This window comes from Lepisosteus platostomus, chromosome 3 (assembly GCF_059453375.1).
Source record: "Lepisosteus platostomus isolate fLepPlt1 chromosome 3, fLepPlt1.hap1, whole genome shotgun sequence".
NCBI lineage: Eukaryota > Metazoa > Chordata > Actinopteri > Semionotiformes > Lepisosteidae > Lepisosteus > Lepisosteus platostomus.
Window position 1 is genome coordinate 25,142,946 of NC_142613.1, and position 26,843 is coordinate 25,169,788.

Genomic DNA, 26,843 nt, shown 5'->3' on the forward strand with positions numbered 1-26,843 from the left:
TGCGCCAGAACACTCACCACACATCAGCTATCAGTGGGGAGGGCAATGAAGTGATGAAGCCAATTTACAGATGGGGATTATTAAGACGCCATGACTGATAAAGGCCAATAGAAAATCTGGCCAGGACGCCGGGGTTACACCCTTACTTATTTTGAGAAACACCCCTGGATTTTTAATGACCACAGAGAGTCAGGACCTCAGTTTAATGTCTCTTCCAAAAGATGAGGTTGTTATGTATGCAATTCTATGTATACATTGAGGTGTATAGCTTGAAGTGGAAGGCCGAGGCACCAGAGGTTGTGAGTGATTGTAAGTTGTGTGAGTGTTGTGAATCTGAGGTGCAAGATTGAGGTGCCTGTGGCTGTTGGGTTAGCGCAGTCCCACCCTGGTGGCATAGAGTGGAGTAGCTGGAGGCTGACATGAAGTCCGTGGACTGATTGGTAGATAAGGAAGAAATCAGCAACCATCATGAGCAAATTACAGCAAGGAGTGAAAGGAAAGTTGGAGTCCACCTTTGAGTAGTACTGGACTCCATGTGAGGTGTCTAGTAGCAAGGAGGCTCTTAGGTTTGGAACGACCAAGCCAAGGGTCTTCCACTGCTACTTCCCCTAAGGGAGTTGGCATGAAGAACAAGAGTGAAAGGTTCAGTGATGTGAGTTAACCTCTACGATGACTTCAGAGGAGGTCATGAAAGGTCCAAGGCATGTGGTCTAACAAGGTGTTATGTGATGATACCAAAAGAGATGTATCATGATTATAGGATTGTGAGCCTGAGAGTCTGCAAGCCGAGGACTCAGAGATCTTTTAAGTGTGAACAAACTTAAATGGATTGAGTGTGATAAAACAGTAAAACATGCTTGTGTCCTAGTAACACTTGACAGGGGGCTGTTTGAGAGCATCACTCTTGGAGGAGAGTGTATCTGTAAGTGAAAGATGTTTTGACCAGGCAGGCTCACAACCCTCGGTTGCCTTGGGAAAGCATTACATTCCCACAAAGGACATTTTTCCAACATCCATTGAGCTAAGGATGCAAGCCGAGTGTCTCTTGATCAAACCGACCGCCTTTCAGACAGGTACCCAATCATCTAGTTCCAGGTTCTAATCAATTCTCTAGGCGCCACTTAGGAAGTGCTCTGATGTTGAGCATTATTTTAGGATCTACTCGCCGTGTGTCCATCAGACCACAGACCATTATCCTGACTTTCAGCCTTCAAGAGCCTGCATTACCTCCAGACCCCACTGCACAATTAGCTTCAGCACCTCAGAGCATTTCCAGACATTCAGAGGCTTCCCTGCTTCACTGGCTGCAAATGCCAAATTCAGTTTTCTTTTTAGGTCTCAACCTTCTACTTGCTGTGCTGAGCATTCGGCCACCTCTGAAGAGCTCTGGCTGACCCTCCCCTTTAATTCATAAACTTTTCCAAAGATCCACAAGCTCAAGTACTTGGGTTTCAGCTGTACTCCTGTACTCCTCTGCTGCTGCTACGTCATAGCCGAAAAGTTAACAAAAAAAGTTTCCTCAACAGATTGTGATTGGCGTGTTAGTCATTGTGGACCAACCCAGATCACACCCAAGGTGCAGTAAAGAACCTTCAGTAGTAAGGCTCATCATTTGGAAGGAACATTGAATCTTACAATCCAGGCATCTTAGCTCAAGTTTTGACTGTGTCATTAGCTGACTGCAACCTATATGAAAGTGGTGGAACAAAAACAGTAAAGTGCTGCTTAATTTGGGCAGGGTTGGGTCAACCATGGTAGCCTTGGTTGGCCAGGAAACAGCACCCTGTAACATTCTGGTGTTGTGAGATTATAATATTGTCAGGGAGAACCTGACTTCTCCCAAGTTAGACATTGTGACAGGTTGAATGTCAGATGGCTGTGACAATTAATGTTTTTGATGAATGCATTCTCAAAAATCTCAAGCTGTTACAAGTGATACAACAGTAAAAATCAAGTGATTAACAACTGCTGACTCCAAAGAGGTACAAAAGCATGATTGCAAATTTAAATATTTACACAGTATCTATTTACTGTATCTGATGCTACCTGAATCATTTTTTGTTCCCTGACAAAGCTAACAAAGCTCATCATGCTTACTTTGGAAAGAATTTAATAAACCCCCACTACAGCTTCATAAGCCCATATCTTAAAACCTCTAGAAGTTATAACTGACATCTAAAACAAAGCTTCTCTGTGGGAGTGGTGGGGCGTTTTGGGCACTGACAATAACCTATGTTCTGGAGGCTGACTCACTCGCATCCTTCAAGAAATAACCACATGCAGTACTTAAATCAATAAACTGATTAAATAAACAACAAAGAGAGGGTAACTGGCCTCCTCTTTTTTATAACTTTCTCATGTTTCAATTTAAGTTATATGCTTCACTCATGTTTTAGTGAGATAACACGTGAAAATTAGATTAACCTGGGCTCAATTTGGAATGTTACAACAAAATGAATGAAAACCTATCAATTCAAGACTTTTCTGTGTTTTCTTTTAAATTATATGGTAAAACACATATAGAACATTCATTCTTATTTGACATTATAGAGTAATTTGTGTAGATCAGTGACACTGACAAAATACCCCATATAATTTTTTTGAAATATATTTATATCCCATACAGATGCAGCCATTCAAAATGCACGGTACAACCCAGTATCACACGGAATTACCTAGTTTAGCATGTTATTTCACAGTATGTGATTGGCTAGCCAAAATGACCAACAGGTGGCACACGTGGTGCATTGGTTGTTAGTGAAACGATTGCTTCATTTAATCTCTTTACTGTGCATGTTTAAATCCACTTAATATTGAATATTAACATGGAATTTTACAATTAAATTTTAGTAGCTGAGCATAAAAAGAAGAGGAGCATAACATGTCTGAAGGTCATACACAATAGTAATTTAGGAACATTATTATGTTAACTGTATATGGCTGGTATACAGTTTACATAAAAAATACACACCAGTATTTCACTTTCTTCATAAACATTTTAAGCATCAAAGTCTTTCATTTGGTTACATACTGTGGTTATTTTGGAAAAGGTTTTACTTGCTCCTTCTGACTATATTAAGTTTATATACTACATAAAAAGTTACAATGTTTTAACCTTTTCTATGAATATTTGCGCTCCTTATCGTAGTAAAAAAAGGCATACTTTTAAGAATTTGATTAATAGGGAATATAACATGGAATCGTATATCTAAAGAAATTAATAATGGTCTAATTAACTTTTATTGTAAACATCTGCATCAATTTGACTCATTCACCCTCGATTACTTGGAAATGTTTTGCCTGCCCTTTTCAGCTATAGCTTAAGTTGTCAATTGGTGCGTTAGTGTAATGGCTTAAGTATGTGACTTGCATGCTGGAAGTCAAGGATTCAAACTCAGCTCTCACTATGAGTTTTCTTTTAACAAATAAACATTTATTTGAAAAACTAAAATAATAAATATTATCAACACTATATTGAATTTGTTGGTATTTCTAAATATTACAACACATTCAAAGTTAAGTGATTTATTAATAACAACTAATAATTTCAAACTGCCTGTATTATAAAATTGTATTTTGGGTTATTTGTCACAGTTTTCACAAACTTCAATTTATTCAAATTTTTATTTTAAAAATCTATTTTTGAGACAGGGAGTTCCAAACCTCTGTTTAATTTCTAAAACTCCCGCTGTATTCCATGTTTTAACCTTTTCTATGAATGCTTGCCCTTGCTATCGCAGTAAAAAACCTCATACTTTTTAGAATCCTCTAAATAGGAAATATAATATGGAATAGCTTATCTAAAGAAATTAATAATTATATTAATTCAAGGATCTAAATATATGTATTTATATAGCTGGTAGTATTACTGTAATCCACTTTCTTTGTAAACATGTTTTATTTTAAATTTGAATCAATAATTAGTATTAAAATTCACACTGTGATAAATTGTTGCACTTTCACATCTTGTAAAAACATTAATTTGCAAGACTGTGTTCAAACATACATTAAATCTGACTATCAACAAACCAGGGTTCACTTTTTCAGTCTCTCCCTACTCTCTCTCACCAGTTGCGATTCGAACATAGAATGGAAAAAATGGGAACAGGCAGGTAGAGGGAAGTGGGAGGGGTGAAACTGTTACCTGTCCTGGATAAAGAGGTTAGAAAATAGTTGGACTTACACTTGTAAAAAACATTTCAATTTTTAGATATTAATAATAAATGACCTTGGACTGTCTGTAAACTGAAGATTTATAGAGGAGACACGTTGTCTTTTCTTTCCAGCTTGGAATTAACTTTTACCAACTAATATATTCCATTGCAGACACTTTATGTAACACGGTTCCGTACTTTTCACAAAAGCTAGGAGTGTTAACACCCTGCTGTGTTTATGTAGAATAGACAGTTCTGCTCAGGGGATGGGAAGCAATTTTCAGTAGCATGATCTGTTCTTATTGTTGCTGTTTAACATAAGGCAACCAGCAATCAAATGTCCAGTTTTTTCTTAACACTCATTTTTCCATACTGTAGTTTTAAAACTTGAACAAAGATGTGCCACATGCCAACAGTGTGATGTTGTATAGGTTTAAAGCCACTACATTATAGCGTGTGGGAAATACATTTATTTATACTGCATCAAAACTGAACTCGTTCAGAGCTCCTGACATTACAAAATCTGAGTTAAAAGGAACATGTCAAAATATTTCCAAAATAATCACAAGTGAACGAGTTGAGGGATTCGATAATGATAGAGAAATCATAACAATATCCCCAAGTTGTTCATGCTAATTATGCAATCCAACTGAAAGAAGAACAATTAAATCAACATGAAAAGACTATGAATATAAACGGGTGTTTTTCTTCTGCGCGATCAACTTAGAGTCTTTGTGTAAGCTGAAAGTTCTTTTTACTTCTTAATTAAATATTTTAAACACTTTAATTTTGTAAATGCAACATGCATTCCGTACAGAGATAAAATCATGTTTTCTACAGGTGTTAAGCTGATTAGCAGGTTGCTGACAAAATAGCGCATCGTCCACTAACCGTAAAGACTGCTCTACAGCTTCTATTTTTAAAAAAACATTTAGAAAAGTTTCATCTATACAAATACCACACACTATTCTCGATTGTTGTTTCTGAATGTCACACTTAGTTCAATATTTTCTTTACATCTATTTAAGAAAATCAGGTGTTAGCATAAACTATTAGCAATCAATAATATTAAAATTCACAATGTAATAATTTATTTGCACTTCTTCCACATCTTCTAAAAACATTAATTTACAAGAATTTGCTTAAATATACGTTGAATCTGACAATCAGAAAATAAATAAAATACAAACTTATAAAGTAAAACAATTAAGGTAAAATATAATTTGAAATTAAGACAAGATACACTTTTTTCTTCCTACTCTCTCTCACCCGCTTTGAGTCGGACACAAAATGAAAGGAAGGGAATGTTTCATGCCAGTCAGCGCCTTATCAGCTCACACCAGAGGGAAGGGAAAAAGCTGGTAATGCTGGTCATCTGCCCAGTGATATAACTTTTATTATAAACAAGATCTAGTACCTGGTTTACTTTAAAAAAAAACTATTCTGAATTAATCAAATTCCAGGTGTGAATTCATAAAGCCAGAATTACATACTATCACAACGTAACACGTGACCATCTACTGTAAAGCTTTCAGTGCTTTGTTTGTGTATATTCCAATTGCAGCGGGGCAGGGTGTGTGGGGAAATATTTATTGTTTTCTCTGAAAGTGTTTTCTGCCCTCTTTAGCTGATCTTTTGCAGCCTATGCATGCTTACACAGCTCCCTGTGTGTTCGTGCTTTGAACCATTAGGTGCAGTGCTTTGTCCATTACCACTACAAGGACAATAAAAGTTTTTAAAAATAAACGGATGTCAAAATGTTTCTGAAATGTCCACCTGTGATACTTTAGCTAGTTACACGATTCCATATTCATATAACTATCAAGTGATGTTAAATCACTACAACATTTATCTTTTTACAATAACAGCAAGTGGTGTTCTTACTACAGTACATATTCGTAGAAAAGGATAAAATGTAATACCTTTTTTGAAGTACACAATATAAGTTTAATAATGTTAGAACAAGCACGTTAAAACCAGTACCCACTAAGTTGCCAAGTTAAAGACTTTGATGCATAAAATATTTATAAATAATTAAATTATTTATGATGAAGGTGGAAGGTTGTGTACTTTTGTCCAACTGAGCAATCTTGCTTTTATAAACTATACCAACTTTTTAATGTTTAATGTTTAGCATTACAATACAGTTATAATACTGTTATAATACAGTTTAAATTATTAAAAACAGCATACAACTTAAATTCTTATCTCTATTAATATAACTATCAAGTGGTATTAAATAAATACAACTTTGTTGTATAGATGACACTTTGCTCAAATTTATTTAAAAAAAATAAAAATGATTGCAATCTAATCATTTCCACATGTGATGCCATTATGAAGTACAATATGCTCCTGCTTTGTTTAAAGATAGTATGAAAAATAAATGTAAATGGTGAGAAAGTTATGCTTAACGTTAATTAATTAATTTAGTTAAGTAAGTGATAAATGCAGACACGTGCTGTTTCTGCACATTTAACCACTATCTTAATGGATGATGTTATTCTATTGTAATGAATTACTACATTAAGACTATGGTCTAGTTAAAATTTTCCAATAAGAATAGAAATAATTATATTTGAAAATTAATGCAAGCACATATAAGTAATAAGTAACAATTTCAGTTATATTAAAAGTTTGTGTAACACCTTGTGTGTGTAAAAACCTTACCTAATAAATAAAAATGCCTAATACCACACATATCGCAAACTTTGCAGTTCAAAAAGCCAGAATTCATATTGTCAACTTAAACTGTTTCAGCCATGTTTTCAGAATATTGACTATGAAGGAATGTTAGTGTCAAGCACTAAATGAATGGTCATCAACAATTGCTTCCTCAGCTCTAGATTTAACTGGGATCTTTCACTACTAGTCATAAAGGTTTAACAGTGTGAACTGTAACTGTTAATGGACTACAATGTGGAAAAGAACAGATAGTCAAACAGTGCAAGAGTTTTGAAGGGTGAGTTTATATTATATTATTCTCCCCTGTCCAGTTGATTCTTTAAAACACAAAAAGGTCAGAGTTACCATTGCCAATTACCTTACTGCAATTTATAACAGACTGAGAAAGAAAAATAGGTGTGTCAACATGGTAAATCCTGGTCACTAGAATGAGTGTTTGGAGCAGGGCATTGTCACATGACTTACCTGGGCAATGCGGGCAGCAGGAGTCCTGTGTTCTGACAGGGTTCTGGCATAGCAGTGGAGGGCACACCTCTGTCTCACAGAGTACTTGTCCATTGTGACATGTGCACTGCGTACAGGAGTCAATGTTCCATGTCTCCCCTTCCACAAAGTATTCTCCACCTGGGGCATGACAGACGGTTGAGTCACTCAGCTCTGGTTTCCGTGAGTTGAAGTCATCTGCAGAAAAGCAATTAAAATTCTGTATTATTGCCCAAAACATGAATGATATATATGAATGAGACACAAAGCAGCATTTAAGGAATTTTCTACAAGCCAGGATATAACTTTCTTTTTAATGAGCTCAACAATTAACAGTATCTGCTTTTCAATGTAAATCTCTGACTACATTTCCTTTGTAAGACTTTTGTTAAAACAGTACAGAGTTGCACTCTTATCTGTGATCTCTATATGACTTTTCTAGTTTTAACATTATAATTCTACTGTTCTACTTTTTAAAATATAGTTTGTTCAAAAATAAAAATAATATTATTTTTATCTTTGACATACGTTTCTAGATAGTTTTTTGAAAATAACTTTTAGAACTATTACTTAAATGTACAATATGAGTCCCCCTCCCCACCACTTCATATGAGTATAATTACACTTTAATTTCTTAGTGATAATTCCCATTTTGATTTTGATATCCACCATAAAGCTAGGATGAAAACCTTTTCAACATTGAATACCTCAATCAAATACCTTTTCATTTTGTGGTCTTTTATTTTTTTCACAAGTGACTTTTGTCAAATACACAAAAAATAGAATGCCTTTGTCTCACCTTACTCAGATTCAGGTTTACTATAGGGATATAGTGGTATGAACCACGCCTCCAAAAATACTACTGGAAAACAACCACCTACTAAGGCAACAGTACTGAGCAGCAGCATAAATCTGTCGGCTACATCATTTAGATATAGAACTCATTGAGCTGCCCAATATTGACATACACACTCTGACATAACTTGCATAACATCTAAGCCATCTAAGCATAACGTCTAACCCATTAGATGTTTTAAGGGACATCTCATTTAAAAAAACAATTGAGGGTAACATATTAACGTACTAGGTTGTGAAAACTGATTCACAGGAAGCCTTGCAAAAGCAACTAGATGAGGTTCATGAATCAATAAACCTCAATCAAAAGTACCCCAAAAAGCAAGATGGGCTAAATGGCCTGTGTTTTGTAATTTTTTTCATGCTTGTATTTAAGCACTCTTTCCTCCACAGCAAAAGCCCTGGAGATGAAAAAGTAAAAATTGAAACAGCATACATATATATTTAAGCTTAGTACAGACACAGAAGAATGATACTGCACAATGTGTTCATTGTTTCTCTCCTAATGTACACCTTTTAAAAAAATCAGTCTTCCAGCATCTTTTGGGATGTTGGCAAGTAAATAAACTGTCACTCTGACACTCAGGTAAATACAGTACCTGTATTATTTATAGCCTTTACATAGATCATATACCCTTTTGTCACATTTTATTCAATTATTTCAGCACCACTTATGTTTTTTTATGTTCTGTTTCTGTTGCTGTCACCAATACACTGACACAGTAAATCACATTATAGCAATCAGAAATGCATCTTTTCTTATTTAGTATGGATTTCTGTGAAAATATAATCTTTTCAGCCTCCTTTTAGAGGATGTTCTTTAAAAAGTGACATACCAGATAAAAGAGAAAGGGGCTTTTCCTTGTATATTGTGAATTGTGGTGATGTAAGATAAGAAAACCAAACATAATGTGGAACACAATTTCAGATTTGGTTCTAAAGCTACAGGAATGTCTTGTGAATGTCAAAGCCCAACTGAAAAAAAAATAGAAATCAAAAGCTCCCTTGATAGACTTAATGGTGTCATTTGCAATCAGGATCAATGCTATATTTAACCTACTGCCTGTGCCTACTGCTTATTTTATGTTACTTATTGTGTTCTCAGCACAAAGAAGAGCATAAGTACTACACAGAGGTACTGTACATTTCTGTTTTTAGTGTCAAAGTTGTTCTTGCAAATAACTTTACATTATAAATGTATCTGTTGAAAGAATGGGGAACAGAAACACTTTCCAGTAAGAGGAAAAATAAAGTACTAAAATCCCATGCATCTTTTTGGGTCTACATTGCAACTATCAATATTTTTGCTATTTAAATGTTGCAAATTTGCTGCCATGATGATAGTGTCATACCTCTCTAATACAATCAGTACTGATTAGAAAAGCATTTCAATATGTAAACACAGGGAGAGTGGTAAAATAGATAACTAAAGGCAACAGAAATAATATGCTTAGAAGTACATTATGGTGCAATGATTTGTGGGTTTCACTGTATTTAATTCTAAAATTAGATTTTAGGGTGACTGTATTACATTACAATGGGATTCATTGAAATAGGCCAGAGCTTTACATATTCCCTGAAAAGAGAGAGGAATTAATGCATAAATTATTACGTTTGACAATTGTTTTACAAGATGAATACTAATGTCTAATATGCATGACAAATAAGATAGGCTAAGTAAGTACTTAGGCTGCAAAGGAACAGGTAAAGGTTCATTCCATGGTGAAAAGAGAAGAAAAGAAACACAATGCTTTGGCTGTGGAGGCAAACGTTGTATATTCGGTGCACACCAAATTTGAACTGTTGGCTTTCCCTTACATCACAGCAGTAAGTGAGAATCAGATGTTAGTTATTTTGCTCAGTGGCATTCCAAAAATAACATAGCAGTAATGGAGGTGATGAACTGATGCACACTTATGGTTTCAACTTGAGGGAGAGTGGGAGGCGATGGGAGGGGGTGTCTGTTCTGTCCAGCTACATGCATTATGTCTTTTCTTATTTGTTGTTTTTTAATTTGCCTACCATACATTCTACAGATTTCACACTGGAAAGCACATGTGTTTTCAAACCAAAACAGAAGCTCATACTTTTAAGGATCTTCACCAGGATTACAAATCTACAATATATGTAATACAGTAAAATTAATCTGAAATTTAATATCTTTCTCATTCATATAAATATCCTATCTTGTTCAATTATTTTCTGTTCATCTATTTATAACTTATTAAAGGATTTGGCATCCAGGTGCCTAGATTTATGTCTGTTTCATTGCCAAGAGTCTCTAGGTAATTGCATATAACTCATGGTACGACATGTATCACTGCTTTAATATGAAGAACATCACAATCAGTCTCTGTTTGGAAAAAACATTTTTATGTCCAGCATAAAAATGTGTACTGTCTTCTTGTATACCGTCCAAAGATTTGAGACCACTGAGTTAATTAACTGGCATGATGGAATGTTAAAACACACCTTGGAATGTTAACTTTTATTTCGCTGTAAAACTGTAAAAACTTTATGAATCTTTACACCATCAGTAATTTAAATATGACACATCCTGCCTGAACTCACACGCGATTGCGAAATAGAGTTAATAATAATTTTTATTTACAAAGGTTTTAAACTTTGTTATTGAATTTCAGACTTTTGTAACTGTTTGTGCAATAGCTATACGTTAATGTAATTGAGAGTCACTGTTTATCATCCAATTTTGCAAATCATCCACGTGTGTTGTACTAGTGAAGTGTTTGGGTGTACAATATTGCTACCGTACACACGTTCAGTCTTTAAAATTAAAAATAAGTGCAGCTGAAAGATTTTATTATAAATCAAATACATATTTTATGTTATTGAAAACAGGAAATTTATCAAATATTTTTTTCTTAAAACAAGGGTAATCAAGGTGTGTTAAAATTACACAAAACTGTATAATACAAATAATTCAGGTTAAATACTTCACTCAAAACAAGAAAGGCCTTGTTTAATATGGAAACACATGTTATTCTTAAAACATATATTTATTAGACACGAATTTAAAAACTAATCTGTTTAACAATAATCTGTTTTTAAGCTCTTAAAAGGTGTGGTCATATATAAATTTTACCTTGTATTGATCCATCTTACCTGGACAGGAAGGACAGCACTGTCGAGGCCGGATAATAGGATAGCTACAGGCAGGCACAGGGCAGGTGATGAGGGCACACATCTCCCGGCTATTGTGGCAGTAACATTCTCGGCAACCATCATGCCAGCTTTCGCTATTCTCATGCCGCCTGCCATCCATTGAAAGACACGAGCCAGCTTTTACCGGGGAAGACACTGATGGATGTAATTCTGCAAAGAGACATAAGAAAGCAAACACAGGTCTGAGTTAGATTCAAGGCACTGCTCTTCATAAAAAATGCAATTTTTAATCATCAAGAAAGCATATGGGGCCCTAATAATAATCATTTTTAAGGTTAATGACACATTATAAGAATTATATCACATTTATATGTCACATACTGTAATTGAGGAAAAGTTTAACCTTTAATATATGGTTTACTTTGTTTTTTTTTATTTTTTGCCCTTGCTTGTAATGGCTCGATTCCATTTAAGGAAGGAGTTGATAAGCTCCATCTGTCCAGTGTTAATGAACCAAAAACAACATCACAAACTTTCCAGGAAGTGACAAGAACAGGTTTCTTGAAATTGTATGTATCTTCATAAATCCTGGACTAGTTTTACATTATGAATGGTTTAGCAGTTTTAAACTTGATTTTGCATGTAAACTAACAGCTCTGGACTCAGTAACAAAGAATAATATAATTATATTTTCTTTATAAAAAAAAGCTTCTGGGACTCAGCATGAGTTTTATTTCTTGTATACTTACTATTCTAGTTTGAAAAATACATCCTCTGATGCACCTGTACACATCATCAGTGATGTTAGGTGGGGTCATCGAGTGTTTTGGACTTTCAAAATCACATATCCTCGCCCAGATGACCCAACCAAGGTTGATCAAGCCAGGAGGCATTGTCACCCAAAGATCACTCCTTTTTTTCCATAGCCATCTTGAAGCTCTTTCTGTAGCCTCTGCTGTTTGATAGCCTTCCTCTTCTTCACATCTGTTATACCCAAAAGACTGTAGTACAGCAATACAATGTTGCTATGATGGTGTCAGGGAACTTAAACTGCTTCTCTAGGTCAAGTTTCAGCTGCCAATTTCTTGTTATTGCCAGGAGACCCACTGATATTTTGGGCTGTGGTTGTGACTGCTTATAATGCAATGGCCCAATTTGCTGACGTTTACAGCAGTTGATATAACTTCTAATAGTCCCTGCTAAGGCTTTAAGCACCTGGTCATGGCACCATCAATAGTGGCCTTCACCAAGGGCTTTTGGGCAATAGCTGAGCATGTGCTCGAGTGTTCCTCATCCTTGGCACAATGGGCATGCTGGTGAAATACCTAGTGACTTTGAATCATATTGTATGATACTGTATTTAAAAGCAACTAAACACATTTGCTCCCCTCCCAAAAAAAGTAATTTTATCTCGGGATCGAAAAAAGCACAAATAGTGCACATTGTTAATACATATTGTCATACTGTTACTCACTTTTAAAAGAAACTCAAACTCTGTTAATAGGTAAGGTTGTTATTTCTTGTGACTGTTGCAGGACTCAGAGTGCTTCGGTGAATTCAATGAATTTTTGCTATGAGGAAACTGGTTCCTGTGAGGTATGTGACTCGTCACATTCAGTAACTGATTACACGTCCTTTAACAGAAATTACTTAAATTATTTCCCAAAGCTGCATCAATTTTTTTTTTATAAATTTAGACCATACTTCTTTACATATCTTTTTTAATATGGTGACATTTAAGGACTGTGTATTAGGGTCCTCTAATGGACTGGTCTGTTCCCACTCCCACAATGCCTGTGGCCTCATCTCTGATAAATTAACTTATAAAGACTGCCAAAAGCAATGGTCAGCATAACAGATTAAATATGTGTTGCGTACACAGCTGGGCATAAGCAAAGCTTCTCGCCGCGGCTGCCATATCTTCCATGGCACAAGGTAATCGAACAGTCTGAAAATTGAAAAGTTTGGTTCCACCAGCAAGAGAACTACAGATGCAGCCATTCAAAATGCACGGTACAAACCCGTACCGCGGGACGTGATTGGCCTGCCAAAATGACCGACAGGGGCACTCGTTGGTCGGTCGTGGAAAGATTTAATCATTTAATCTCTTTACTGTGCATGTTTTAATCTGCTTAGTACTGAATATTTATATGGAATTTTACCATTAAAGGGAAATTTTAGTAGCTTAGCATAAAAAGAAAAGGAGCATAACGCATCTAAAGGTCATATACGATATTAATTTAGGAACATAAACATATTATGTAAACTTTAGAAAAAATATACACCAGTATTCCATTTCTCCCTAAACATTTTAAGCATCAAAGTCTTTCATGTGGTTATTTCGGAAAGGTTTTTACGTGCTCCTTGCTTCTTCTGACCATGTCACTGTACATTTAATAGCATACTTTCAGAATTTGATTAATAGGGAATATAATATGGAATCCCATATCTAAATAAATTAATAACGGTATAACTATATTCATGTACTGTTGCACAAACAGTAATATAAGACTTTCCATTGAGAGGTACTTATCATATGAGTGCCTTGGTGGCATGATTGCTTAAGTGACTGACTTGTAATCCTGAGGTTGAGTGTTCAAACCCAGCTGTTGCCATTTGTTTTCTTTTAACAAATAAAAATTTCTTTGAAAAACTAAAATAGCTAATATTATTGGCATTATATTGACATTTTTTATATTTCTAAATATCACAACATGTCCATACTGTATGTACACAGTGGTAGGGTGCAAATTCACATGATCCCAATTAATAAAGGGTATTAAGGGTATTAAGATCCCTTTAGATCTCCCTTCAGATTTAAAAGGTTATTCATAATATCTTCAGTGTCGCATCTTCCCAGTTTAGCTGATCTTTTGCCGCCTATGCATGCTTACACAGCTCCCTGGGTAAACTATCATACTTGACTGAGAAATCTTTAGAGAACTTAACATTTTTATTATCAACATTGTAAATACGACATTTACATTGGCGTTATTAATTTTTCACTTGAGTGTATAGAGGAGTGTCAGCTGTCAATGAGAGCAGACAGCCCCCTCTTAGACTGGGCAACTGATTTTTATTTATTTAAAAAAAATAACAAAATAGATATAATGATACATTTACTGCAATACAATACTGCTATCTTTCGGCTGTGAATCCTTCTTCACGTGTGAGCGTGAAATGCTTGGAGTTTGTAATGTAGGGCGCTCTGGATGGGTTATACTTTAATGCAGGAAAAATGTATTTCCCAGAAGCTACAGTATACTGATTCTTATGGAATGTATTTTCTTTCTTCTTTTTTTCAGCATGGAATAAACCTATTATTTGATTCTTATGGAAGCCTGTTTCCACCAGGGAGTAAAAAAAAACACACACACACTTTTTCATTGACAAAAAGTAACGCCACACTCTCTTGTTTAAAGCACTGTAGTGTGCTCTCTGAAGGCACCAGTTCTGTAGGGTTTGGGCATTTACTGGGACAATTGTTAATTGTAGCAGTAAATCACAAAATGATTCTTTGATGGCCTTAGAATCCAACCATGCGATATAACTCAAACAACGCGCACACACACAGGTACTAATACATGAGGATACATTTATTAATACATAGAATATGCATATAAACCTAACAGATCTTATCGAGAGGGTTATCAGAATACAAAAGATATATATTCAATCAGTTACAAAGAGTTACACATATCAAGAGGACATACGTTCAGTATATCATTCATTTAGACCGTTTCGTAAATGCGCTTGGTTATAACTTCTACATTAGATACTCAAAACAAGTACATAACTCTTAGGAATTAAATTGATATCAACTGGTTGGGATAACAATTGAATTCTCGAGCAGTAATGCATTGAAGTTGAATACTCTGGGGATTCAGATCTCCTGCGGGCACAAAGAAACAGTTGCAGGCTGTTGCTGTCCAATCCGCGCTCTCTGGCTCGGTGCCAGGCTGTGCTGTGCAGCTTGCAACGGTGCGCTGCTGATGCTCACTGAAGACCGGCTAGTTAGTGTTGGCTTTAACTAGCAAAGTTTGTGCACAGGAGAAAAGATGACTGTGGGTCCCAGCAAGTCAGGAAGAGGACCGGTTCGTTCCTGATGAAGCGCTCGTTCTGAATAGTGATTCAGCTGTCCACGGTTCTGACCTGTTCACGAGGCCTGCTGCTGGTGCTAACCTCGGGTGGATCCTCTGGTTACTCTCTGGCAACCTCCGCTCTAGACTCTTAGAACAAAGGAAAGTTCTGGCACTCGGACACTCTGGCCGTTCCGTGGTTGTCCGGGCTGAGTCTCAGGATGGTCAGGAGGCGCGCTGCGAGAATGTCCTGCCCTTGGGAGCCTTCTGCTCCTGGGCTGTCCTGCCCTGGAATTCTCCTTTGAATTCCCTTTAGAATAGTCCACGGAATTCTCCACTAGAATTCTCCACTTCAGACTCTCTGTGTTGCCTGTTTTTACCTGGAGGAACTTCAGCTTGTTGATTGGCTGAAAGTTTCATGGGCATCAGAGTCCCACGTGGGTTACTCGGCCCTACCAGTCCCTGATTGGTTGATCAAGGTGAGATATGAGTCATTTACTCCTGACACTTAGGAATGCAGTCCAGATGTCCATCTGGCACTCCCTAGACAGATAGGCGCCAATGGATGACCATTGATCATGATAGCCAGGCTTAGCTAAGTCCATCCCCATTTGGGAGCTGTCCCTTATCAAAAGAAAACATCCTTAAATCAGCCTGCATGAATAGCTTCTCTGTGGCTGCACCACAGAGATGAACAGAGAGATGGGGTCTCATTTGGGAAAGCTCAGAACACTTAATTCTTTCTTATTAATAAGCCTCGCCGCTACAGCACCATGTCTCTTCCCGTTAAAAGGAGGAGACATTTTACACTTTTACTCTTCAGTTCACAGAGAAGTTTCACCACAGCCTCTTCTCTGATTTCTCAGTACTACTGTAAGCAAAAAAAAGTGTTTTTTTTTTGGGGGGGGGCAGTATTTCTTGCGTTGTGAACATGTGTACACAGCTGTCCCCCCTGGTTCCAGTTAGTGCGTAATTACGCATCAATGGAAAAAGAGAATTAGCTCACTGATAGTTTTATGTGGGGGACTGTGAACATTTTGTCGTGGTCTTTTAAATGCATTTCGTTTGAAGGCTTTCTGTGTTTCCCTTCCAAAGATATAGACAGAAGAATATTCGAGCGTGGTCATAAATTGGCTTAAAAACGACATAGTGAAGGCTGTGAAAACAGTCACAATGTACTTTGTACACAAAGTAAGTGTTTTTGTAACTCTAGGAGGTTTTGTGAAAAAGCTACAGGCTTGCCAATTGTAATCGTTTTTATTTTTAAATACATTTTAGAAAAGTCATCTATACAAAAAAGTTGCATTTAATACCACTCATATTGAGAATCTATAAAGACATTTAATTAAACATGCGTTGCGATTTAAATGGAAATATCTCTCTCTTGATGCTGTAATACAGTTTGAAATAATTAAAAATCTAAACAGTATCAACTTGAATTCTTATCTCTATTAATGTAACTATCAAGTGGTAGTGAATAAATACAGCTTTTTAGTATAGATTACACTTTTCTAAAATGTATTTAAAAAAACCTCCCATCTTCTTTAAAACACAATACGCCAGAAAATGTGTTTGACGCATTAGCAGGTTAAAGCGATTCCATTGAGGAGCTGGGCGCGATAATTGTTTCGTTCCTTAATTTTCTGATCTGCAAGGCCCTTTGACTACAGCGAATGTGAAGTCTGTCTGGCATTGCCAGATTTCGGAAAAATACAAGTATTTTAATCAAGATGGGGGCAAGGGAGTCTTCTCTATGACACATATTGTTAAAGCAAGTCAGTTTTTTGCGACACATAAACGACATATTGTGGCATTATTATATACAGTATACTGTAGGGAGGACACAGCGACTCAGACACCGGTTGAATGGAAAAGAGCACTTTAATTTTCTGTACAGCTGGTACAGCACCCAGACAAATGCAAACGCATTTTTAATAAAACGCTTTTATTCATTTATAATCTGACTCACATAACTCACATTCCCGAATGCCCCCCACCCCGCTCAACAATCCTAGGAAGAACACGAAACAGCCTGTTAATAAAATTGTTGCAGTTTTGTTCCTCCTAGAACTTGTAGATTGCATTGATCAGTTCTTGCTTTGTGCTGGGTTTAGCAGTTTTCTGAACATTGTCTTTCAGCAAATGCCATACCATCTCTATTGGATTTAAATCTGGGGATTCGGCTGGAGTTTTCACCCAGTTCACTCCTTCTGCTATAAGCCTCGCCCTTGCTGCTGTGTGTTTCGGATCGTTGTCTTGAAAGAGACTGTGCCTTGATCCAAAGTGGTCCCTGATATATGGAGAGGCATGCTGTTTGACCACGACTTCCTCATAGAATTCACGATCCATAATTCCTTCGAAAATAAGAAGTGGTCCCGGGCGTCTTTTAGATTTACCCCCCCAGGCGTGAACCTTCAGTGGATGTTTGGGCTTTGGCTTGTCCACATATCTCCCCTTTTTACAAAATGACATGGTTGAAAACCATTCCAGAGCCCCTGTTGTTTCATCAGTGAAAAGTACATCATGAAATGCCTCTCCCTGTTCAATCTATTGAAGCACTTGTTTGAGCCTTTCCTCTTTGTTTTTTACCCTTATCATGGGGCATGTGTTGTTTTTTTTTATATCTCCATCCAAGCCTTCTGCGCACTCTTCTTATCGATGTCGGACTCACGCTCGCACCTAGGTCAGCCCACAGCCGTCTTTGAACTTGCATCGCCGATAGCTCATCATTTTCTTCCGTCAGTCTGTCGATGGCTTGCACAATAGGACTTGAAAAAAAAGAGATCAACAGTTAGTTATAAAAATAATGTGTGTAGTTGTATTTACATGTAATAAAAGTATTTTTAGAAAGTTATTTACCTTTAGATTCTCTTTGCCTCCTCTCCCCTTTATAATGTCATCTCACTGTGCTTTCACAAACAAAGATGTCCATGGAAGCCAAATGCTGTACAATGTCTCATGTTGACTTCCCGTTTCTTTTCATCTTCATTATTTGGTGTGAGAGAGTCTTCGTGATTTTGACCATAGTCCGTCTCCTTACCAAAGCTATACAGTAGTGCAGCTTGTTGTCTGTACCGATATACAGTATAGTACAGATAAACATGTACTATACTGATGAGCTAATACCTGGGTAAGACATTGCCATCTTCTTTAAAACACAATACACCAGGAAATGTGTCTGATGCATTAGCAAGTTTAAAAAAATTGCGTTGAAAAGCTGGGCGTAACAATTGTTTCCTTCCTTGTGTAACGAACAGTTCTTTCTGGACCCTATGCGGACAACACAATCTGAAGTAGTGAGGAAACACTGGGGAAAAGTCATGCAGGAATACGGAGATGAAAACAGGGGGGCCTGTCCAAAGTGCACTGATGCACGGGGGTGTGTGGCCGAGGCAAACAATCCAAAGGTAATCCAGACGGGGAATCCAAAAACACAAGCATGAGTCCATGGCCAGGCGATCCATCCAGGAGATTAAAACCAGGAACTGGATCGGAACCAGCAGGGGGAACAGGAACAGGAACAGAGACTTAAAAACATGACGGAGCCAGACTCATCAGGACCCGGGCACGATATGGAAATCAGATGCAGAGCCCGGAAATGACTAAGTGTCTGGCTTTTAAGGGGGGTGGGAAAGAGGCTGGAACAAGGGGTAGGTGCACAGAATTAAGTCCAAAGTGAAAAGAGCCAGAGCGGAGAGGAGGAGGAACTACAATCGTGACACCTTGGTTTTCTGATCACTCACTGTTGAGATACTCTTCTCACCTGTCCTGCTCTTTGTTTTCCTATGATTTGCTGTTTATTCCTGCTGCCATCCACTCCTGCCCTCACACCTAAAGAAAACTATTTTACATTTCTTTATGCGGTTCATAGTGCAATTAACCTTTGCTAGTATTTTTGCAGTCTTTTGAAAGTCTATCTTTGCAGTCTTTTGAAAGCGAGATGATCTCTGCTTCTTTGACAAAACAAGGCTCGTCAGAGAATGTGAAAAAGACATATTTTTTACTTCACTTGCTGTCTTCCAATCACATTACATCAACATCCAAAAACATGATTTCTTCTCTTAACATGTCTTGTAAAGATGACTCATAGCTTGGCTTGTTTTTCAGGAAGTTAAAAAACACTTGAATTACTTATCCAGTCTCTCGAAATAAAAGTATTTTTCAAGCAAGATAATACCTTCTAACGTCAGGCAATGTGTTTTTTTTAATCTGACATTGAGAGATTAATAAATCATTCCTAATAGCAATTATTTACCTGCATAAACTTATAAAGGTTGTATTTTCACACAGTGAAGAGGCTGTGGCCATGATGAAAATGGGAGCAGGGGTTTTTAAAACAACAGAACAGGGTATGAGGCCTTCCCTGCAGACACTACCCTGGCATCTTGCTGTCCTCACTGTGTCCTTCTGATTGTACAGATGCAGCCATTCAAAATGCGCGGTAATAACCCGCGGTACAGTAACCTCCCCACAGGGCACCGCGGTAAGTGATTGGCTGGCCAAAATGACCGACAGGGGCACTCGTGGTGCATTGGTTGGTAGTGAAAAGATTTAATCATTTAATGTCTTTACTGTGCACATTTTAATCCGCTTAGTTTTGAATATTTATATGGAATTTTACCACTAAAGGGAAATTTTAGTAGCTGAGCATAAAAAGAAGAGGAGCATAACTCATCTGAAGGTCATAAACGATATTAATTTAGGAACATAAACATTACTGTATGTACATAAACTGTACTGTGTATGGCTGGTCTTGATAGTTTAAAGAAAAAATACACACCAGTCTTCCATTTCTCCCTAAACATTTTAAGCATGAAAGTTTTATGAAACGTTACCCAAATATGTGATTTCTGTATAGAATGAATTTTAATTTTTAAAAATTATTTAACACGGAAATTAAGCTGTTTACATCTTCCGCCTGAGAACAGTCACCCATTGCTACCCAATGCAGAAACACAGCCACTAACTAGCAAAGAGAGGACATTAGCTAGCCAATATGATAAAGAAATAAATGATTATTTTGTTTATTTCTTTTGCACATTTATTTGAACATTTCCATCGATTTTACAAGCACTTGGAAACTGTCCAATCCCTAGTTCATCAGGCATTTTCTTTTACGCTGCGGGCATTCTCCTGGTCTGTGTCTTCTAGGATATAATGCCAGTGAACTCTTGTTTTTATGTCCACTATAACAGACAATCTCCTTTGTTTTTAACCGAGCGTTTAATAATTTCCTAAAATGAAAATGATTTACTTTATTTCCCTCATGGGATCAATAAAAGTATCTATCATCTGTCTAAACTATGGGACAGAATTCTGGGTCTCCCCATACCAGAGATTATGGTAGGGCTTCAGAATGGTGATTGGCTGACACCATCTGACACCCCTCTGATTGGAGAAAAAAGACGTGCTGGTTTGCTATACATACAGTACTGTACCAGGAAGAGGAAATCTTTCTGTTCGAAACGTGTATTTTAAAAGTTTAAGAAGTAAAAACCTTACAGCGTACACAGATTTAGTCATCTTTGTCTTATGCATAATAATGTTCACCGCTCTGTCTAGCAAATTAATAATAAACTTTATTTTATATAGCGTTTTAAACGAATAAGTAATTAGATTGCTCATAAACCTAATCACTTGCTTTTTCTTCTTATTTAGGCTCAGATTTCAAATATAGATCGTATTATTTATAACCATAATAACAACCAACCAACAAAAACAACCATATAAACATAATACCAACCAAAAACATAGATAACGACCACAATACAAAATCAAATATATCAAACCATTATACTCTCGCAAATTCCTCCAATTATCATAATCCTGCCCCTTATGCAAAACCAAACCCTCCTCCCATCCCAGTTTATCCTCTTTATCATCCTCAAAATCTACCTCGATTTTCAACTTAAAGCTTTACTGCTTACTGGGTTTTTGAGGGGGGGGGAGGTGTCTTTCGCTGGAAATCTCGCCTGCCTCCACTATTCAACCCCCTCTCTCCCGGAGTGCTGGCTGTGACGAATTAAACCGGTTTCAAAGGTATTCAAAGTAGGAAGTACAGTGTTAAGTGGTAGCTGGGCTACTCCCTCAATATAATCGCTTTAACATGCTAATGCGTTGGTTTAACAGTCCGGGAGTCGCAAGCTTCCAATGTCAACTCGACTCGATTGGAAGACAATGAACGTATTTTAGCCCTAAATGAATTAATAGCAAACATGGTTTACATAAAATACATTTTTCCAAGAAAGTTTATAATAATACGATCTATAGTTGAAATCTGAGCCTAAATATAAAGGAAAAGCATTTTCAGAGAGCAATCACGCTGTGTTTATGTAGAAAAAGCGATTAGGTTTATGAGCAATCTAATTACCTATTCGCTTAAAACGCTATATAAAATAAAGTTTATTTATAGATGAATGATCAGTGTCGCAGTTTAAATAATTTTCGTAGGAGGGCTTGGACAGATTCCAAGTGCATTTTTGCAATTTACGTTGCAATTTAGAGCTTTCTGGCAAGAGGAGACACCCAAATTATAATGTAACATGTCACTGTTTGTGCATGAACAAAGTTATACTGCAATTTTCCTTAGATACGCAATTAAAAAAAACTTTTTTTGAATCCCCCGCGGAACACACTCCATAAGAATCAGCACTTTTATACAGTATATCGCTTTTAAACACATATATTTAAACACGCGTTTACGATTTAAATCAAAACACGATTCAGATCAATATAAATGTTTATTTTGTAACACATAGGTGACTATTCATTGTTATTAAAAAGACTTACATTCGATCATGTTGTGATATTAAGAAATATAAATTTGTTTGGTGCGAGTGAGGTTTTATTTAATCTCTGACCAAGGGAAACGTTTCATTTTTTCAAAGAAATGTTTGTTAAAAAATAAAGTCATAGTTCCATGGGATTCAATCACATTTATACATTTTAGAAACGTTTCATCCATACAAACACCACAAAACTATTCTCGATTGTATTTCTGAATGGTATGTTACACTTAGTTCACTGTTTTAAATACATCAAATTAAGAAAGTTAGGTGTTAGCATAAACTATTAGCAATAATATTAAATTTAGCACTGTAATAAGTTGTTGCACTTTCCCCCGCATCTTGTAAAAATATATTTTCATTGTTCAAATATACATTAAATCTGACTATCATATAATAAGTTAAATACAAAACTAAAGAAAAAATAGGGTTAAATATAATTCAAAATATTTTGCTAACAATGTTAACTGTTTATAAATAATAAATTGTATGAACTAAAGAGTAGGATGGCACAGTTGTTAGTATGCTTTTTGTTTTGTTTTGTTTTTCATAAATACAACAGTAGTACCTGATGTCTCAGTGGCTTTCAAAATTAAATTTTGCATGCAAACCTGTGAACTAGAAAGATAACTAAGATATCCATCCATTTATAATGGTGGCAAAGTGGTTAGCATTGCTATCTTGGAGCACTGGGGTCCTAGGTTCAATTCCTGCCATCCTGTGTGTGTGGGGTTTGCATGTTCTCTCTGGTTTACATGGTTTTTCTCCATATGTGTGATATGACTCCCTCTCACACTCCAAAACATACTGGTAAGTTAATTGGTTTATGGGAAAACTAGCCCTGGTGTGTGTGTGTTTGTGTCTGTCTTTCCTGTGATGGACTGGCGCTATGTCCAGGGTGTATTCTGCCTTGTGTCCGTTGCTTACTGGGATAGGCTCCAAATCCTCTGTACTGGATAAAGAGATTAGAAATGGATGGAAGTAAAGGCACTGTGTGGATGGAACTATACACAGTGTTAGAAACCCACTATGAAATGGCAGCATCTCACTGAGAATAAAATATTTTATAGTGCTGGCTTAAGGAAACAGCCTTTCCACCTCTCTTGCACATCAGTATCCATACCTAGTTATTTAAACAAATTGCCTCTAATTATAAACATCTTAATATGCTGGCTCTGTGGATCCGCATCAGCTATGTTTGCCCATTCCTTCAATTCATGTGCATCCAACACACAGTTCAACGCTAGCAACTACACAAAATCTAAAATACAATCCTCATTTCAGTATCTATGTAAACATACAGTCTGTTAACTTCATCATCTTCATCAAAAGTATGCCTAACCCCATTAGGAAGTGTTCTTGTTATCAGTGTATTCCTCAGCTATCCCAAAATTATCTTCTTCTTACCAACATCTCTAGTCTTTTATCCTGCAATAACTCAGCCAACACTTAAATCTCCAAAAGCTGCTTGTGTTAATTTCTTGAAATCACAAATATCATGTGTAAATACTGGCCATGTAATACTCTGCATTGTGGAATAATAGTTTATTTTAAAGGGAACTAGAGAAACTAAGAACTAGAGAAATCAAGAAAGGCTTTTTTTTCTAGAATTAATAAATGCACATCCTGTTCACTGGGGAAATTAAATCCACACTGAGCAATCTGCAATATGTTCAGAATATGACAGCAAGAATCCTATCAGGGATGCATTACACCTGTTTTCAAGTCCTTGCATTGGTTATCTATCAGGTTTCGAGTCAACTTCAAAATCCTCATCCTCATTCAGTACCTACAGTATATGGCTTATTATCTGTCTACTCCCCACCTTTGTCCATCTGACTCTGGTCTTCTAGCTGTCCTCAAGAACATCTACATTCTGTGGGTGACAGGGTCTTCTCTAGCTGCACCCCAGAGCTCTCAATTTGTATTCGCTGTGATATCAGTCACGTACCCTGAGTGCATTTAAATCTAACCTCAGAACCTTTCTTTTCAGAAGACTTAGTGTCTGTATCTGCTTCATTTTCTAATTTTGGTAGCATCTCTAACTGCTTGTCTTTCTTATATGTATTTACTTTGTAATCTGTGGTCCTTTTATCTGTTTTTATATCTACTGTATTGCTTTGAGATGCCACTTTTAAAGGTGATATATAAAATAAAGTTTTTTATTATTGTTATAGAGAAACATGATCAGTTTTCCCTGGTTCAGATAAAAAGATCTAAAGCATACTAGTTTGTCACTCTTCTCATTCCCTTTGCTAAATAACTTTTCATACTAATCTGATCAATCTAACTGCCTGTTTTCTGTGCTTTCTCTATCCTGCTAGATTTGCAATTATTCTGAAAATTTTCTTCTTGAAATAACTCATTTCTAAATACCTTTTTTCACTGTTAACATCGTGCAGCAACTCTGCGACAAAATATACACTTAGCACAGTTCATCCTGCTACCAACATTGAATAAAAAAAATCTTATGATTTCTATATTTATGTCTTTATTTAGTGGTTTCATTAGTGACAAAGGCTAAACTTTCTTGGAAAAATGTATTTTATGTGTTGCGGAAAAAACTGACTTGCTTTAACAAAGTATGTTTACAAATCCTTTCACCTGGCAATCTACCTGAATGCCCAACTATCTGAGAAGCCCTCCATGAAACCATGGTTGTTATTAATTCATTTAGGGCTCATTGACAGAATTGCTGTTTTTTATGCATGCTAATTTCTGATTCCTCACTCTATTTCATGTTTATAGATAAGACTATTGATCGCGAAGGGAAATTGATGTACATGTTTGCATGTTCTTTTGTAACATACACCTTTTTGTGATTTTTTTGTATATCTAAGCAAGTGTTCCTGCATCCCTCTTCTGCACTATAGGCATGGCTTTTTTTCTGTTTGTTTATTTCAAAGCAACACCTTCTCCGTTTCTAAAACTTTTTGCCCATGTGCATTTTTGTGCACTTTAAGGTCCTGAATTTTCATTTTCATTTCATTTCATTTGATAGTTTTCACTATCTTTTGTTTCTTGTCCTACAACTGTTATTATTGATCACCGAATTATTGTACTTGACATGACTTCATTCAGCCTTTCCTGAACGTCTATGACAGGCAGAGAGAGTGCTGTTTCTGGATCGATCTTTTGCAGCTGACATTTCACTGTTTTAAACGAACAAGAAATTAGATTGCTCATAAATCACTTATTCTATATAAATACAGCGTAATTGCCCTCCGAAAATCCTCTTTTTCTTGTTTGTTTTAGAGATCTTGATCGAAACTGATTTTAGATGTCAGAAAGGATTTATTTTCTCTGTATTTCCTACATTGCTTTGTCGAGATTTTAACTTTATATTTAGGCTCAGATTTCAACTATAAATCGTACACTAATTAATAGCAGTAAATACTGATGTTTTGCTCCCTCTTACCACAAAAATATATATGTTTTGTAGCTGGGATGAACTTTATTTCGTACGCGTAGCTACTGCGATTTGGACACGAAGCGGTTAAAGATGGCGGCAAATCAGGCACCCAATGAGGGGGGGGGCATCTTCTCGCCTCCATAACTAAAATGCCAAATAGGAGTGGCTTAAGCGACATACACAGTCGTGTAACTGATAGTTTGAGGTAGCCTATCGTGTAAATTTCGCTTTGTTGCTGATAGGTTAAGCTTTTGAAACTCTGCCCCAAAGTCATGTGACTGATTTTTCGCCCTGTTTCGTTGGTTAAACGCAATGATCACAAGCACCACCATGGTAACTGGGATGTGTAGTTTTTAATTCCATTTGAATTATAACTGTACGTACTGTCTTCATATTTGGCCAGGGCTTTAAAGAGAAGGCACGCCAAAAAATGTCGGTGCCGTCGTCTTCGCTTTAAAGGTACCCCCGTGCTGGAAGAATTTGACCTCGGAACGTTTGCCCAGCATACTCCTAGGTATTGTAACTGTCGTGTGGATAGTTTCACAAGAATCAGACAAAGGTTTAAGCATCGCTTGTTCTAGATAAAACTGCAAAAAAAACAAAACAACAACCCATAATGTACTTCTTTGCGGCTCTGTTTGCCCAAATCATATATTCACAACGTGAAATCTAGAAAATAATATTACGTAACCAAAATCCGCAATATGGAAACAGAACCTGTGTAATTGTTGATAGATGATGTACTCGTAACATTTTTACAAGACAAACTACAACATTTAAAAAATGACTTGTATGTACTTGATTTCTCTAATCAATCCACGGGGACATTGTTAAAAGCAGAGTCCCAGCACAAAATGAAACTAAAACGCATACCGTTTCGCGCTTCTTATTAGTTGCTCAAAAGTAATTTGACCGTATGAAATGCATAATATTAACCTAGAAACATATACGTGAGCAGTATTTACGCACTGTAGTATCGGTGTTTCGTGTATGTTTTCTTTAAAGTACCGAGACCAGCCATATACTGTATGTTTATGTTCCAAAATTAATATCGTTTATGGCCTTCACACGCGTTGCAGTATGCTCCTATTCTTTTTATGCTCAGCTACTAAGATTTCCCTTCAGTGGTAAAATTAGATATGAATATTCAATACTTAAACGGGCACAGTTAAGACATTAAATATACATATACATACTGTATACAGTACAGTTTGCATACGGTAATATGTTTATGTTCCTAAATCAATCTCTTTTATGAGCATGTGAA

The 26,843-nt window shown here is 36.4% G+C and overlaps 1 protein-coding gene across 11 annotated transcripts in view; it reads right to left on the reverse strand.

The window, feature by feature from the left end:
* crim1 (cysteine rich transmembrane BMP regulator 1 (chordin-like)) overlaps positions 1-26,843 on the reverse strand; it is a 632,333-nt gene that overhangs the window by 107,491 nt on the left and 497,999 nt on the right. For all 11 annotated transcript variants that reach the window (XM_088625109.1, XM_088625117.1, XM_088625112.1 and 8 more), the window contains 2 exons: positions 11,301-11,510; positions 7,305-7,520 (listed from right to left, as the gene is read on the reverse strand). In XM_088625109.1, the coding sequence (XP_088481235.1) occupies positions 7,305-7,520; positions 11,301-11,510 (426 nt within the window). The remainder of the gene's footprint in view (positions 1-7,304; positions 7,521-11,300; positions 11,511-26,843) is intronic.